Below are 16,665 nucleotides of genomic sequence, written 5' to 3'. Positions count from 1 at the left end.
GCTGTAAGTGTGAGGGCAACGACAATGGAGTGTGCTGATTAATCATTTAAATGTGAAAAACAATTTTGTCCGCAACCAACCTTCCGTCGAGTCGGCGTTCGGGTTTGCTCGTCCTATAATCGCTCAGTGCGTGCTCGCTTGTTCATGCAAAAAGTTGTGTGCGGACGAATTTTTTCGATTTTTTTTCAACCCTGTTAACCCCCATATTAAGCATATGCGCGCTGAAAATGACTTTTCGATTTTTCTACTAAAAAGCCAAATAACGACTACTTTCAAGTAGTAGCTTATTAAAATATCAATTTAAAAAAAATAGCTTCAACTAATTGTCTCGTAATGGGCAACTTTAACCTCCATGCCATCATAGGGTTAATCCATCACACGATAGTTTCGTTTCACTCACACTTACAGCGCAGAGCCCGTTCACTCGCACTTGCAAACAGTATAGATAGTAAGAAATTTTGACGACGGCACCTCCTTATATAGTAACTTCATGTTCTTCATATAATACTTCATGCTTATATATTTACTTCATGACTTCGGGTCTATTTTAATCTTCGGTCAAAACCCGAATGGTCGGGAAGCTATTTATGATAAATTGACTCCTTCATGATGCATGAAGATGCATGAAAAAACGCTTCTTTTGGGGAAGCGGTTCTACACAGTGTTCCAGGAAGGGATAAAAGATCGCTTCTTTTTCGAAAGTGCTAAAAAATAACAAGCAATACTTGTGCATCATTGCCTGCGTGTTCTACATGCACTAATACACTTGTAGCTGGGGTCACTGACGATTCGCTTGCTTCTTGTGTCAGGTCTAGCATACTGTATGGTTAGTGGTACTGCCCGGCGTACAGCCGCTAGGAAATAGTTTGTGCACGACAACATTTCATATCGGTTCCATACGAATATCTTACCTGATTTTTCTAGCGGCCCCTTTTTCCGATATGAGTAGTAGGCTTGAGTACTTGCACTAAGCAAACAACATATAGAGTGTTCAGTGACCTAAAACTGGCTGCCTAATCAGTATAGGGGATTGGGTCCCAGAGTCTTCGGCTCTTGGTGAGAGAGCTTTCGGCTGAGAGAGTGTGGCGTTGGCTCTCTTGAGCATTGAACGCAAAACGACTCTCGCAAAAACAAAGTTTTGTTTTTCCTTTTCAAGTCAGCTTCGCAATTTCATGTGTGTAGTGACACATCCATACATGATGGCAATGCGTGTATCTATTCTCGACTTCATATGCGTTTTAATTTTTAGCGCTTGAGACGTTTGGCATCTTTGTGTTGCTTCTTAGCTCACATGCCCTTCCTTCAAACTGAAGACTTTATGAACCATCTTGCCCCAAAGAACAATGAATTGATTTTGTGTATCCTCTCTATGCTCATATATTTCTTAAATACAGTTAGGACGCAAGGGATAAACGGTTATCTTCTATATATATAAAAGAAAGTCGTATTTGTTACAACACTTATAACTCGAGAACGGCTGGACCGATTGCCATGGTTTTGATTTGTTGGATTTGTTTCCGTCCCGAGTAGCAGAATACATCTTAAAAACAACTTATGGCCTGTTTATTGCGGCCTTAAAGCCAAAACTTTATTTTTTTCTGAAAACATGATGTGTGTGTTCAGAAATTTGTCTAAAAAGTTAATTTGTTCATTTTTTGTCATTTGTATTTGTTTAATCATATTTAATATTTGTTTTATTTATTTGTTTAATTTTGTATTAATTATTTTAATAACAATGCAGCGTCCTAGAAGATTTAATCTTTCCCAGCGAAGCCGTAATGCAATTAGGCAACGGAATATCGCGAGTCAATTATCTGATGGAGAATCAGGCGATTTCCGACAAACACTACCAGTCATTCCAAGATCTACTGCTGCCGACGAAATAAACTCTTGCCTCAAAGCATCAAATTTGTGGCGATATGTAAAGAAACTTCAACTGTCTGTAAATATGAGAGTTGCGTTGTTGAACGATCTATCTGCTGATGATTTTTCGAAGCAATTGCTGACTATCGGTAATGGCCGTGTTCCTGTTGACAAATTGAGCGGTTTGATTTAATTTCCTCCAAATTTTTGCAATTTCGTATCATCATGAGACGAGCTTATCAACAACGTATTCCCGGATATCATTGCTAACCACAAAAATACTAAATGGTTAAGTGAGCGAGCAATTTTGGCCGCTAAAAATAAAGATATAGATGACCTCAATCTTATAATTCAAAATAAAATCGTAGGTACTCTGTCTTCATTCAAATCTATCGACTGTGTAACATACGAAGAAGAAGCCACTAATTATCAAACTGAATTTTTAAACTCCTTGGATGTGGCTGGTTTACCACCGCACAATTTAAAACTTAAAGTTGGCTCGGTAGTCATCATGCTTAGAAATTTAAACCAACCAAAACTGTGTAATGGAACGCGTTTGGTGATAAGAAAACTGATGAGCAATGTGATTCAGGCGTCGATACTTAAAGGAAAATTTAAAGATGAGAAAGTTCTTATTCCAAGGATTCCGATGATCCCAACGGATATGCCCTTTGAGTTTAAACGAATTCAATTCCCGATTCGTCTTGCCTTCGCCATGACGATCAACAAATCACAGGGCCAATCCTTGACTATTTGTGGCCCCAATCTAGAAAATGCATGTTTTTCTCATGGTCAATTGTACGTGGCATGGCGGTTTTTGGTATCCAAACATCCAATACCAACGATGAAATCACGCGCCATCAAGTTGGTACTTTTTTGTTTCTATCTATATAAACATATTATTTTGTATCATTGTTTTACGTTCATCAAAGCCTAAATTAGTTCAGCTAAAAAGTAACACGACATTCATTGACTGTTAGGCCGTGCGAAGTTCGCCGGGTCAGCTAGTACAAAAATAAAATCAAATAAAGATGGAACAAGGATCAGAAGGTAGCCGTGTTAAGTAATATACATATTATATTTTAGTTGTTACAAAATAGCAATAACAAGTGTTTCTCAATTTTGCAGATAAGAAGAGAATAGCAGGTGACAGGGTGAAATGGTCATCGGAGATGAAGGGACTGCTGATAGACCTCTGGCAGGAGAATATTGAAGAACTGTGTGGAGCCCGAAAAAAACTCCCACGTCTACATGGAGATTGCACAGGCCATGAAGGAGGCTGGGCCCGAGATTGGATGGAGAGAGGTTAAAAGGAAAATCGAAAACCGATGTCAACACAGACATCCATTCTATTATCTCCTCCTCGACAATGTTGTCCTCTTCGCCATCATTCATGTCCAGCAACAATATTAGCTTATGCAAGAAAATATTATGCTTCTGGATAACACTCATAACCATTGCTATATTATTCGTATTCATTTTAACTTTAAGAATTAAACCAACTTTCCCCTGCCCGAAATTATGAGCATCAGCTGTTTTATCATGAATGGTGGATGGTGCCAATGTAAACAGCAGTTTCACATCTCAAAAAATCTCAATGTTCCCCTTGAATGGGCTCAGTGTGCAGAGCCTATTACCTTCCGTTTCTAGGTGCTCTGCAATTGCCAAATTGGAATCGATACGCTCAATTTTCTCATCGTTTCATCGTTTAAAATTTTATAAATATGCTAGGGGGCAGCCCCCCTGCAAACTCGCTTTGCTCTTTTGCCAACCCCCATATTTTGTTAATAAAATACGAATGAAATAATAAATTCATCTCAAAAAATAAAAAAAATAATAATTTTAAAACTTTTAACTTACTCTTAACTTATATTTGCATTTAAAATTATTTGCTCTTAATTTCGTAATCATTCATATACATATGTAATAATCAAAATTAATTTACATCCAAAAATCTTTTCCAGAAGTCCCACATTCTGGACATACATACATACATATGTACTTCCAAATTACATCTTTCTGAGCCGGGAATATGCTTTTTAATTTATAAGCGCAATTGAGTGCACGATATTTTTAGTCATTCCGTGTTTGGTACTTCAACATTAGGTGGATGCAATTTTGCATTATCTTGTTGAATTCGTTCACCAGTTTTTTGTTTCCTATTTCGCATGAATGTTGCATTATTTGGGGCTTCTTGCGCCTTGCTGGCATTGTTCACTGGATCTCATATTGATACATTTCACAAAAAAATTGTAAAACACCTAAAAAATTTTGAGTGCTAAAAATAATATGGCGTTATGCATCTTACTATTATATTGTCTATGGTCATGCTGTAACAAACATCATTATTTTTTGGTAGTTTTTCTTGACGTATTGAGCATAGTAGATTTCCACAGTTAGTATTTGTAGAGGGACCATTTTTGCACATATTTATAAAGATTGGCGCCAAATGTATTAGCAAAACAAAGATATGTACATAATGTATGAAATGTGATAAGCAAGGTTGAAATGTAAATTCATGCGTGTGCATAACCATTATTTCATTACCTAGGAAAAGAAAAGAAAATAAAAGTGATCGCTCTCAACACATTTTTACTGAAAATCATTTAACCGCGTGGTGGTCAAAAGGAATCGAATGATTTGGGACTGCTAATCGTATTCACAATTATTTGAGATTACTATTATGTTACCAATCTTAATTTCATTCTGGATCCTTTATGTACAGTTGTGTCTATGTTTTTCCGAAGCTGGTCATAATAATAATAATAGGACATACAATGTGGTTGACTGTGGTGGTTCAATGCATCATCAAAACTGGAAGCGTCATGTTATGATGGACTCTAATGGATTATATTGGCTTCAATGGTGGATAAATCTAAACGAGAAAATGATTAACTTTGAAGTTAAGGTTAACACGCAAGGTTTTATAGGACTCGGGTTCTCAAAAGATGGTCGTATGTCAGGAGCGGACATTGTGCTGTTATGGGTTGATGACCGAACTGGACAAGCAAATGCGTTAGTAAGTTTCTTAATTTAGACGGCATATTTAATTAATAATTAAGTAGTCGTCACATAAAAAGGTACAAAACTGTTCATGTATGTATGTACGTATGTATGTACATATGTATACATGATGAAGTGTGTGGGTCATTGTACAAATCTAGGGTGTAAGCCTCAGACTCTAAGGTAAAAGTAAAGTTTTTAAATACATACATAAATATATGTACAAGTGTGTATATAACAAAAGTGGATTCCTTTTGTGCGTAAAATATTTAACTTTAAAACTACATACATATGTACATACATATGTACATACATATGTACATACATATGTACATACATACATACATACATATATACAATTCTACGACTTTCATAATTGTTAATTATTTTGTCGCAATTAAATAATATTCTAGGACTGTCACGGATCGATTGACTCTTCAAACGGGGCGCCAATACAAGATGATACCCAAAACTACCACGTTATCTTTGGTCATCAAAATGATTCCCACACCCTAGTTCAATTCACTCGAAAAATAGACACATGCGATCCGTATGATATGCCATTAACCGTATGTAATTTAAGAATATAGAAAACTTACATATACATAAATTCGTTATCTTTAATTATGTATAGGGGGATACTTTAAAACTTATTTGGTCTTTTGGTGACACTGACCCGGTTTATGGCAGCTTAAAAGGACATGGTCGGAATCGAGGCGAAAAATCATTGCATTTACTTTCTCCGGTGTTCGAAAAACAAAGCGGAGAAACAGACTCATCGGACAGCAAATGGGACGTAACAGTAAATAATGTAACGATCGAACCATCAATGGACACTCTATACTGGTGTAAAATTGTTCGCCTCCCCAAGCTAACCAAAAAACATCATATAATTGGTTATGAAGCCCTCTTGTCTCGTTCTGGGTAATAAACTTGTCTGCTTAATATTTCAAATATAATGAATTAGTTTTTTTAATATTTATTTCATAGGGAAAAGCAAACAAATATTGTTCATCAGATGACACTATTTGAATGTCAAACTAATTTTTATCCAGGATCGGATCCAGCTTCGTGGGACGTTTGGGTGAAAAGTTCTGGTACAGTGTGCAACAGTAATCTATTGACACCACGCGATTGGGATTCTTGCTCGATGGCAGTTGCAGTTTGGTCTTCTGGATCCATGGGACAGTTTTTACCTTCTCATGTCGGCATACCAATGGGTGGCTCAATGGGTGTAAAGTATTACATGCTAGAAATTCATTATGACAATCCTAATGGAAAAAAATGTAAGTACAAGTAGTAAGGTTAAAAAAGAGATAATATTTATATGTAGTAATTTCAGCCGTAGATCATTCCGGGTTCCGTATACATTACACGCACAATCTGCGTCCTTACGATGCGGGTATAATGATCAGTGGCATTTCTATATCCGACACTCAACTCATTCCACCTGGACAGAAATTGTTTCGCAGTGTTGGAATCTGTGGACCTTCATGTTCGAGCGTGGTATGCATTAATGTGATAAGTGTTCATAATTGATTAGCTCCATCAAGAAAATATTTAGATTTTTCCTCAGAATGGCATTAAAATTATATCTGGAATGATTCATTCTCATCAGGCCGGTCGGAAAATGAGTCTTCGTCATATTCGGGATGGCAAAGAATTAAGCCGCATTGTTGAGGATGATAACTTCGATTACAGATATCAGCAATTTCATCAACTTGCAAATGAAACTGTCGTATTGCCTGGAGATTACATTATTACGGACTGCGCTTACGAAACAATCGAGCGGAAACGCCCCACCTTCGGAGGATACTCCACCAAACAAGAAATGTGTCTTTCTTTTATTACTTACTATCCGAAAATTGAGTTGGCTGGTTGTTATAGTATGACGCCAGTTCGAGAATTTTTTGAGATGTTTGGTGTTTCCCAGTTCTATTCTCTTAATATGACGGATGTTGAAAATTTATTTCTTTACAACGGTAATCTCTTAGATTATATTCCCAAAAGAGCATCCCCTAGAATCAGGGAAAATCACCTAAACATGACCGTCGAGGATCTACTGTACGAAGAGTCTTTGTTGAGTAAGTTGTATTAACGTTTTAATATGCAATCACTTACTTTTGTCTTACAGACAAACTGGTTATATCTGAACCTGTGGAGTTTCATGATCGCACATTTCTGTCCCATTTAATTCAATTACCATGGTCTGAGCCACTTTTTACTAAACGCGTCGAACAAGAACTTATAAATGGGAAACATATGACCTTTTGTCGTATTTCTAACGATTCCATATCAATTGTAAGTTAGTCATTCTATCCTTAATTCGTTCAATACTGTAATATATATTTTCAGCCATCGGAGATTATACGCTTTCCCAACTTTACCACATTTGTTAAGCCAGCTAGTACTTGTCTTAATCGCCTATTTATTAATAGCGCTGAACTAAGTTCCAACGGCTCTAGACTGCTTTCCGATCTGGCGTTAAGCCTCATCTTTGTAGGAATGGGCTTACCACTTTTATTTGAGCTCATACAAGAAAAGTTATTGTATACCTTTTGCATAATAAGGTTTCAAAATGATTGATTTTTTCTGTGGAGAGGGATGCAGAGGGTTTTATGAGAATTCAAAGTGTAATGCGGCAAACCCTATTTGCGTAACTATTCCCAACTACGAATTAATAATAAATACATATACTTCTAGAGGTAGTCAAAAGAAAGGTCCCGCCGTAGATACATTTTTTATTTTATACATTTAAATATATTTATTTATCCATTGAATTTAAAGAACACCATACATAAGTCAAACATTTATTTAAAAAAAAGTTATTAAAATTTTTTCCTTTTACTAACCGAAGCACTATTTATAAATTGTTTCACAAAAATCCTACACAGATAAAACCTATCTTTGTTTCTGAATAGAGGCTAAGGCTATTGATAGCTAAAGATTTGGGAAAAGTACCAATGTGTGATAATAGATTTGGTTTTCAATCTGAGCGAGTTTGATGAGATCGCATGAGACGGACGGACTGACAGACATGGCTATATCGACTCGTCTATTGATGCTGATCAAGAATATATATACTTTATGGGGTCGGCAACGTTTCCTTCTCTGCGTTACATACATCCACTTTTTCTTTCTTCAATACCTTTGCAATCAATCGCACTTACATACATATATCGTCACACACATCTAAACTTAACACTTATCTGCATATGTATATCTATGTATATGTATCTCAATAAATTGGACATAGTAACATATCCATAATATCCCACACACCCACACATTATACATACATATTCACTTACCCTTATACCTAGATATTCCCCTTTCTATGAGAGAAAAGATCACCGACACCTGCATCAACAGGAAGACCCACACAGACAGACACAGACCCAGAGTCACCCCATTCGATCCACTAAACAAAGAAGCCCACAAGAAAGATGACATCCATCTTCCGATGCAGCAGCCCTTTTATCAAAGCCGACGCATCCCACAGCCGCCCACACGTTAGCCAAATCACGCTGGTCGACGCAGCGACTACCGAAGCCATGAGATTGTAAGCGTTCCATGTACACATGACTCCGTGAGTCCGACTTATCGCCTAAGACAACCTTTCCTATAAAGAGTCGGTTCCGTTTAAGAAATAGTACAATACAGTTAAGGAGCGCAAAATTAGTGAATCTAAATGAAAACGAGAAGGGACGTGTGATACGCTTCTTACGCGTCACAACTTGTATACCCAGCACTCAGTACTACATCTGTACCTTGATTTTTTTTTTTTTTCAAAATTTTAAATTTTTTCTTTATTTGTCATCTACATCTACAACACTTCTCACGCCAACACGCTCCTTTAGCTCGCCCCCTTCTCGTAGAGCCACACATTGCACAGGCACTGCAGAGGCAGAGGCCGCACACTGCAGAAGCAGAGTGTGAATGAGAGAATGTGAAAAAAAACAAAAGCTGCTGGACGGGGTGTGTTAAGTGTTAAGGTGGGTTTAACCACTAGAAATTAATTTCTTCATTCTGGCTATAATAATGATCCTATCTGATCCCAATTCTGTATTCTGATAGATATGGTCATTCCCTACGATATTGCATTAGTTTAGTTTTCTCTTACCTTCAAAATTGTGGCTGTGGGAGGCTTCGCCCTTTATGGAGGCGGAAGGGGGAGGGGCAAAATTTTGAAATACACTTTTAAGAGTGTGAGACAAAAGTCTGGATGCAAAACTTGGTTGCTACAATGTAGAACTAAGGGCACGAATCTAGTCGAGTATTTCCCAGAAATACCAAAAAAACAGTGTCACTACAGTTGAAAATGGAAGGCCAAAAGTATTAAAATGATAAACAGATTAATGACTGGACACACATATGACAAATCATTTCTGTTCAAGATCAAAGCTGCAGACTCGGATAGTTGTGATCTATGCAGTTATAGAAAATGCTGAACACTTGATTTTTAGATGCCAACGGTTCACAAACCTCAGGGGTAAGTTTCGTATTTTTAAATACTATAATAATCTAAGAGATATAGTTACGCGAAAAGAGCCATTACACCTTAAAGAACTGGCCATTTTCATGAGCAAAGCCCATTTCGACTTTTAAATTTTGTAAAAATTCTATCACTTTATAGAGTAATGTATTGATAAATTTCAACATAAAGTACCTGGTCAATGCGGACTCATCGTCTGCGACCAACCAGATTCGCTGTAGCGATTAAATTAAAAAAAAAAAAAAAAGCTTGGTTGCCCTATCTCCGATGGTCTCTGAGTACTAGGCATTCATAAGGACGGACAGAGGAACGGACGGATGGACAGACAGACATGGCTATATCGACTCGGCTATTGATGCTGATCAAGAATATATGTATATACTGTATGGGCTCGGAAACGTTTCCTTCTGTGCGTTACTTACATCCACAAATACAATATACCCATTTACTCTTCGAGTACCTGGTTGCGTTGAGAATTTCTACCCCCGCGACCCGTAGCAAGAGTTAGGTCAGTTTCAGTATGGCCCAAGCACGACAGCTACACCCAAAGAACCCAAAATTATTTGGGGTAGGGTAAGCGCACGAAGCTAATTTTGTCGCGTAGTCTCCAGTAATAGTTTGATGTCTTGAGAAGTCGAAGTCTCGTTTTTTTTTATGTATATTTCATGGCTAAGGGAACTACCCAGCCTGGGAGCGCGAGAGCTAGCCGGTATTGTAACACGTTGTGGAGTTCGTTCACCTCGGTAATCTTGGTATTGGGTTTTACGTAATTGCACCACTATTTCGTATGATTGCACTATTCGTTAGAATAAAGCAACGTTCTCATTGTTCACTATAACACACACACGCATTCTAACTTAATATAGAAAGAGTCGTTTGGGAGGATTCTAAACACAAACACCGTTATACAAGATTGTTATATATTTCATTTATTCCCGCTTCGAACATGTTTACAAAAATCGCAATGCTCTTTAAAATCTATGTTTAAGTTCTATACTTACTTAAATCTCTGATTATTTATTTTCAGTGAGATATTTGTTCAACAGTTTCTGGATTAAATGAAAATGTTTAGTGTTGACGCTTTTCTGTTTGGCTCATAGATTACCGGACTACAATATAGAATTTCCTTATAAGAATATAGAAGTTCACAGTACATGGATTACAACCAGGGATGCCAGGCTGGATCCATGCGACAAAGATTATCTATATTTGTGGCAGACTGGATTAACATAGATATTTTCTTAATTTCAATGCTATCAAAATATGAAATTTTATTAAATCGCATCAGAATAACATCTACCGCTGAGTTAACGACGTTAACCGTATATTCCATATTGTTACTTTCGGAACGACGCTCTTCTGATCCATCAACTAATTTACATTCTCGAAAGACTTTTTTTTGTAAAGCAATTATTTCATCTCTCAAAATAGTTTGTAATATCGAGCTAAGTTTATAATTTGGTTGTATGAAACAACGAGCTGTTGCTACAATCGCTGCTGACAAAGGTCCCGAAATTCCAAAATTGGTGATAAACTCTCCAATATTCGGAGTAAGTCTGAAAGGAACTGGTCTATGTTGATTAAACTGACATTTGTCATCATTGACATCGAACTTAAAATATGAAATGTTCATGAGTCCAGAGTCCTGATGAAGGTATATCATATCAGCATTGAGGCGTGTTAAATTTAACGCGTGTTCACATAGATAAGACAGTGCCAGTTGCAGCGTAAGCTAAAAATACAATATAAAAGAATAATTTAATTGGCGTCCCATAATTAAGCTTTAAAATAATTAATACTTTATGTAAATTATGGTGCGATAGTATGTACACTTTGAGGCAATAAAATATTACAATGCTTACTAAGCTTCGGGCTTACTAGTTTCATCGAGTACCCCAGCGGTAAAAGGAGAACTCTGACATTTCATGAATTTTAGCATGGTTTTAGAAAATTGTCCTCTAGTCGTATAATGTTTAGTTTTCGGTTATCATTACATCAGTTCGATATACGGCCCACTTTTTTATATAGCTTTTTCAGTAGTTTTGCCCAATTAAATGTATTTACTTTTAGGTTTTTTAACGAAAACACTATTTTTCCAATAAGTTTTCTTTACACTAAAAATCTGTAAGTCCGATTAGGATTTTGTAATCGGATTTTTGCTTTCGTGCTTCATTCCCAAATATTTTTGTGATGTTTTACTTGTTAGGAACGTTGTGAGCCGCGCTCGTATGTACTAAACGAGTACGAACGTATGTGGCGCTTCGTACGCGACACAACTTTTATATCCGGTACTCAGTCAGTAGATATGTACATAGAATGTACATATGCATTATTTACATTCGTAAGCATGTATGTATGAAAGCTTAGTGTAACCTTAAGCCCGGTATCCAGCAACGAGGAAAATAAAAATTCTTGTCTTCATATAAAAAAAACTGCTCCAGGAATTTTTCGTTTGTGTTTTTGTTTGTTGAGTATCCAGCAACCAAAACGAAATTCAAAGATTCTGATCGATATATGGATATAGAGAGTGTGTGTGGCCTGAGAGAACAGCTGCTAAACACTACAGGAATAAATGCTTGACAATTATTCCTGGAGTGAAAAGTGGAAAATGGAAGAAACCACTGTGCGCAAAAACGTAAAAGAGAGTCGACATAGATAGTTAGAGTCAAAAAATACTTCTATGAATTTCTTGAAAATTAAATCACTTGACTGAAACTAATAAAATAATTATTTATTATTTGCGCTCTTTTGGCAATAATGGATTTTTAGCAAACCTGCGTGCATTATTGGAAAATCCCAAATGCATTTTCTATGCAATGACCAGCTTTTTTTTTCCATTTTTATTTTCAGTTGAAATTTCAAAATGCCACTGTTTACAAAATACAGCTGATTCGCCAGCCTGCTTTAGTTACGTTCTTGCCAGGATTTTTTGAGGTGCTGGAGATAGTCCTTTAGTATGTGCTCACATATGTACTTATACATATATGTATGTACATACGAATTTAAATTTGTTTTTTAATTTTTTCATATTTTCGATTTTTAATTTCTTCTACATCTGTCATCTACATCTACATTATTTATCACAACAACACGCCCTTTTAGTTCCCAACCCTCCCCCAGAGCCGCACACTGCATGAGGCAGAGTGTGCGAGCGAGAAAGATTGACAACATTAGCAAGCTTAAGCAAATCTGCTGGACGGGGTAGGGGTAACCACTGCAAATTTATTTCTACATTCTGGCTATAATATTGTGAGCCGATCTTGATTCGGGGATATGGCCATTCTCTACGGAACTGATTTTTTAGTTTTCTCTTATCTTCAGAATTGTGCATTTGAGAGATTTTAGCCCTTTGTGGTGCGGAAGGGGGCGGGGCGAAGTTTTAAAATACTCTTGTGACATTGTGATTTTACAGATGTCTGGATGCAAAACTTAGTTGCTGTAGCTCTTATGGTCTCAGAGCGTTCAATAGGACGTACAGACGGACAGACAGACAGACATACATAGACTCGGCTGATGATGATACTTTATGGTATTATACTTTATTGCGTCGGACAATATTGCCAAAAGTGCGCAAATAATAAACAATTCTTTTATAAATTTCTATATACATACATAAGTATTTAATTTTCAAAAGGCATGGAGAAGTATTTTTTGGTTCCGACGATCTTTTTCGTCTCGTCTTTTGGTTTTGCGCACAGTTTTTTCCATTTCCACTTTTCACTCCAGGAATAATTGTCAACCATATATTCCTGAGTTGTGTATCTCAGTCCACACACGCTCTTTAAATCGATATATCGGTAAGAATCTGTGGATTTCGTTTAGTTTTTGGGTACTCAACAAACGAAAAGGCAAACGAAAAATTCCTGAAACATTTTTTGTAAATTAAGTTTGACAGGAATTTGTATTTTCCGCGGTGCTGGATACCCGGCTGCAAATGAGCCGTTATATGAGAATTGGTCCATCCGTTCTAAGTTTATCAATACACTTTCTAATCACTATGTGATACGTACATACATACCTTTGTATGTACATATTTACTCTGTACAAGTTCTTACATATTTATGATTAACAACCGAACTTTTAAAATAATTGTTTAACATAATATAAAATTGTTAAACCGTAAAAACCGGAAAAACATTTTTTAAATGTATAAAATTAATTTTAGAGTAGCATCTTACCATTTTTCTAAAATGCCAAAAGTCCGTAGCTGCCGCAAATGTCTTCAATGCCCAATCTCTAAGTAAAGTCTTCGGGACCATAGTCCATTGAATTTCTGAGAATATTTCTCTCAAAATTGTATGTGTCGTTTGAGTTCCTCTAGCCTGGACTTCAGAAAGGCGCTCATAATATTTCACAATCGGCATATCATAGTCAATTTTCATTTTATGACAGCATTTCTTAAAGATTTTTATCAGTGAAACACTATTCGGATTATCTTCAGCCAATCGCATCTGTGGCGATATTGGGACAACACGAGGTACTGTTATATTTAAGAAACGCCGGCTTGTCTCTTTTTGCTTCTCTAGGTAGTAATTTAACATTCGCTTTAATTGCAATACTCGTTCTTCACGTCGAGCATCCCCGAGTCCAGAATCCAGGACTACTAGATAAGGATAGATTTTCCCATTTGTGCCTCTGATATATAATCTTCGTGCAGCAGTATTGTTTTTTTGAACTATTTCTACACGCGGCATAAACCTTGCGATTCTGACATAATAATGAGATGATGATGGAATCAATAACTCTCCAGGAAGTTCGACTTCAGCGGTTTTCTGGCTAAAATTTGATAAGAATCTACACTTGTCTTCTATTAAAAACGAAGTCGGTAATTTTTTAACTTTGGTTTCCAAAACCTTAATCCAGGTTTTTAATTTAGTTATTAAATTGTGCAATTTCATAGCGCCGGGTTTCGAAAAATCAAAATCATTCGTAAATTGTTCCTTCATTTTCTGAAATACCGGATCCTGAAAAGTTACTTGGGCCCGCCGTGCTAGAGATTCTGAGGCGGCAGAGTTGGATATAGATGATGTTACAGAGCCCGGGACATTTTCAATCCCAATGCCAAATGTTGATCCTAGCTTTTTAACGAAGTGTAAGGTATGGGGGGTTATAGTTGCATTAACAACTGTATTTCTATTCTCAAATGCTATAGCATAGCACTTTATTAAGCCTTGACGTAGTTGTCGAAGAACCTCTTCGGTCCAACTCTCACGAAACCAAACCATTTGGTCTACAATTCCTTCCAAAGAACTTAGAATTGTTGGATGCACTTCTCGTTGTAATTGCATTACCTTGGAGCATCGCCACATAGGGGGTGTTGCTTTAATTGGGTTAACTGAAGCAGTAGTGCCTTGATTACCTCGACTGCAACTCGCAGGAATGCTTTCCAAATTCTAAAAAAAAAAAAAAAAATGGTTTGTATTATTTATATTGATATTATGATATTAAAACGAGGAGAAGACGCGCTTATGCTATTGAAAGCTTTTTAAAGTTTCGAATATTACATTTTACATTTACATTTTTTTTTTTTGGCACATCTGTCATTTATCATAACACTACTGTACACGCTTTTGCCGCTTCGATCCAGACCAACTTTTTATGAAAGAAATGGGACTTAGGAATGGTTTGAATTAATTTTTTTTTTTTCGTTGACAGAATTTTCTTTTTAAGAATTTTTAAAATCTGGTTTTGTTTTTAACGGTTTTTTTTTAGAGGTAGTGCTTTTTTTTTTAACACAACTCAAGTATCTTACATCAAAACGTGATTCGGGAATTTGAGAAATAAATTAATTTTTTTCGGTGCGGTTGTTTTTTTTTTTTCGTATTTTCAAAATTTTGGGTGCCACAGACTTTAGTAATTTGTGGTGGTAAAAGGGGCGGAGCGAAATTCAAAAATCTGCGAAATTGCAAAATGCGCTTGATTCAGTGTGAAAACACAGCAGCCTGTTTGCAAAGTTTAATTTTAGCTTTATAGTCTCTTAGAACTAGGCGTCAAGCAGGAAGGAGGAAAGAACGAAGAGACAGACAGTAATCGACTCTGCTATTGATAATGATCAAGAATTTATATAAATTGATCCGACCGCAAATACAATATACCCTATTTACCCTTTGATTATAGGGTATAATAACAAAATTCTGGATGCCAGCTCCCTTTCCCTGACGTTCCAGCTGGTAGAACGGTATACTTGCATTAACCTGCCAGGCTTCTGACACGCTTACTGAAGCCTTATTAACAATCTTATTAACAAGTATCTCAGTCTGTTTTAAGAACGGATGGTCATCTAGGTATACAATCAACACACTTGCTAAAATAAACGAGCAGGGACGTGTGAGACGCTTCTTACGCGTCACAACTTTTATACCCGGCACTGAGTACTACATCTGCATCTTATTTGTCACATTTTACATTTTTTCTTCATCTGTCATCTACATGAACAACACTGCTCACGCCAACACGCTCCTTTAGCTCGCCACCCTCCCCTAGAGCCACACACAGCAAAGTCCGGGCAGAGACGCGGCAGAGACAGAGACGTGTCAGAGGCAGCGGCAGCAAACACTGCGCGAAGCAGAGTGTGAATGAGAGAATGTGAAAAAAAACAAATATAAGCTGCGGGACGGGGTGGGTTTAACCACTGCAAATTAATTTCTTCATTGTGGCTATAATATTGATCCAATTGGATCCCAATTTGGTGATCTGATAGATATGGTCATTCGTTCGTTTGTACTCGTTCGTTTAGTTTCGTATTGTTATTAATATAACTTACTGAGCTTAATGTTTTTCCAGCAGAGACGGCTTGTTCGGCAGATTTATGCTTCTCGCGTTGCTCAATCTTTAACGTCAAATATAACGTCCTTATTGGAAAGTAGACCGCTTGTGGATAGAGACGCCCAATCTATAAAAGTAAAAGTATACAAAATATGTATAATATGTATATGTATATAAACTTTTATATCAGTAGTTTTAAGTAGTTATAAAGTAGAATGTATCAAATACTACTCCCCAATTACACTTTATTGTCCAATTCTGCGTTGAAACCATTGTAGAAGGGAAGTCTTAAGACGGATCTTCTTCGAAAGAGAACCGATGTGACGATGACACCACCTTATTTACAAAGTCACCATTGCTGCACGGACCAGTGCCCAAAAACTTAGTTCTTTACTTAAGTTGCATTCTAGTTGAGGCCACACAGGGCAAAAACGTTTTTTAGAGAGTCTTCGTTATATAGGGGTCATCAATTTCCTTTGACCACCTCTTTATAAAACCAATCCCGCCCATGGCTTTATGGACCATGGTAGAAATGTGTT

The 16,665-nt window shown here is 36.8% G+C and overlaps 2 protein-coding genes across 3 annotated transcripts in view; one reads left to right on the top strand and one right to left on the bottom strand.

Moving 5' to 3' along the window:
* The first annotated feature begins 4,301 nt into the window (after window positions 1–4,301).
* On the top strand, window positions 4,302–7,722 carry LOC117891134 (MOXD1 homolog 1). Of its 2 annotated transcripts, none has more exons than XM_034796343.1 (8): window positions 4,302–4,882; window positions 5,280–5,435; window positions 5,501–5,790; window positions 5,857–6,152; window positions 6,209–6,372; window positions 6,431–6,950; window positions 7,001–7,167; window positions 7,222–7,722. In XM_034796343.1, exons 1-8 carry the CDS (start codon window positions 4,547–4,549, stop codon window positions 7,450–7,452), a joined length of 2,160 nt encoding a protein of 719 aa, XP_034652234.1. In that variant the 5' UTR covers window positions 4,302–4,546; the 3' UTR covers window positions 7,453–7,722. The 2 variants fall into 2 exon arrangements, with proteins under 2 accessions (XP_034652234.1, XP_034652233.1); XM_034796342.1 differs by having other exon boundaries at window positions 6,200–6,372.
* A 2,552-nt stretch (window positions 7,723–10,274) lies between these two features.
* Window positions 10,275–16,665, bottom strand: part of LOC117892167 (transcription-associated protein 1) — a 95,426-nt gene continuing 89,035 nt past the window's right edge. Inside the window, 3 exon segments of the mRNA XM_034798233.1 lie at window positions 10,275–11,093; window positions 13,540–14,754; window positions 16,125–16,253. Coding sequence (XP_034654124.1) covers window positions 10,521–11,093; window positions 13,540–14,754; window positions 16,125–16,253 — 1,917 coding nt within the window. The 3' untranslated portion in view covers window positions 10,275–10,520.

This window comes from Drosophila subobscura, chromosome E (assembly GCF_008121235.1).
Source record: "Drosophila subobscura isolate 14011-0131.10 chromosome E, UCBerk_Dsub_1.0, whole genome shotgun sequence".
Classification (NCBI taxonomy): Eukaryota; Metazoa; Arthropoda; class Insecta; order Diptera; family Drosophilidae; genus Drosophila; species Drosophila subobscura.
Note: the sequence above shows the minus strand (reverse complement) of the source record. Positions and strands in the feature narration are given on the sequence as shown.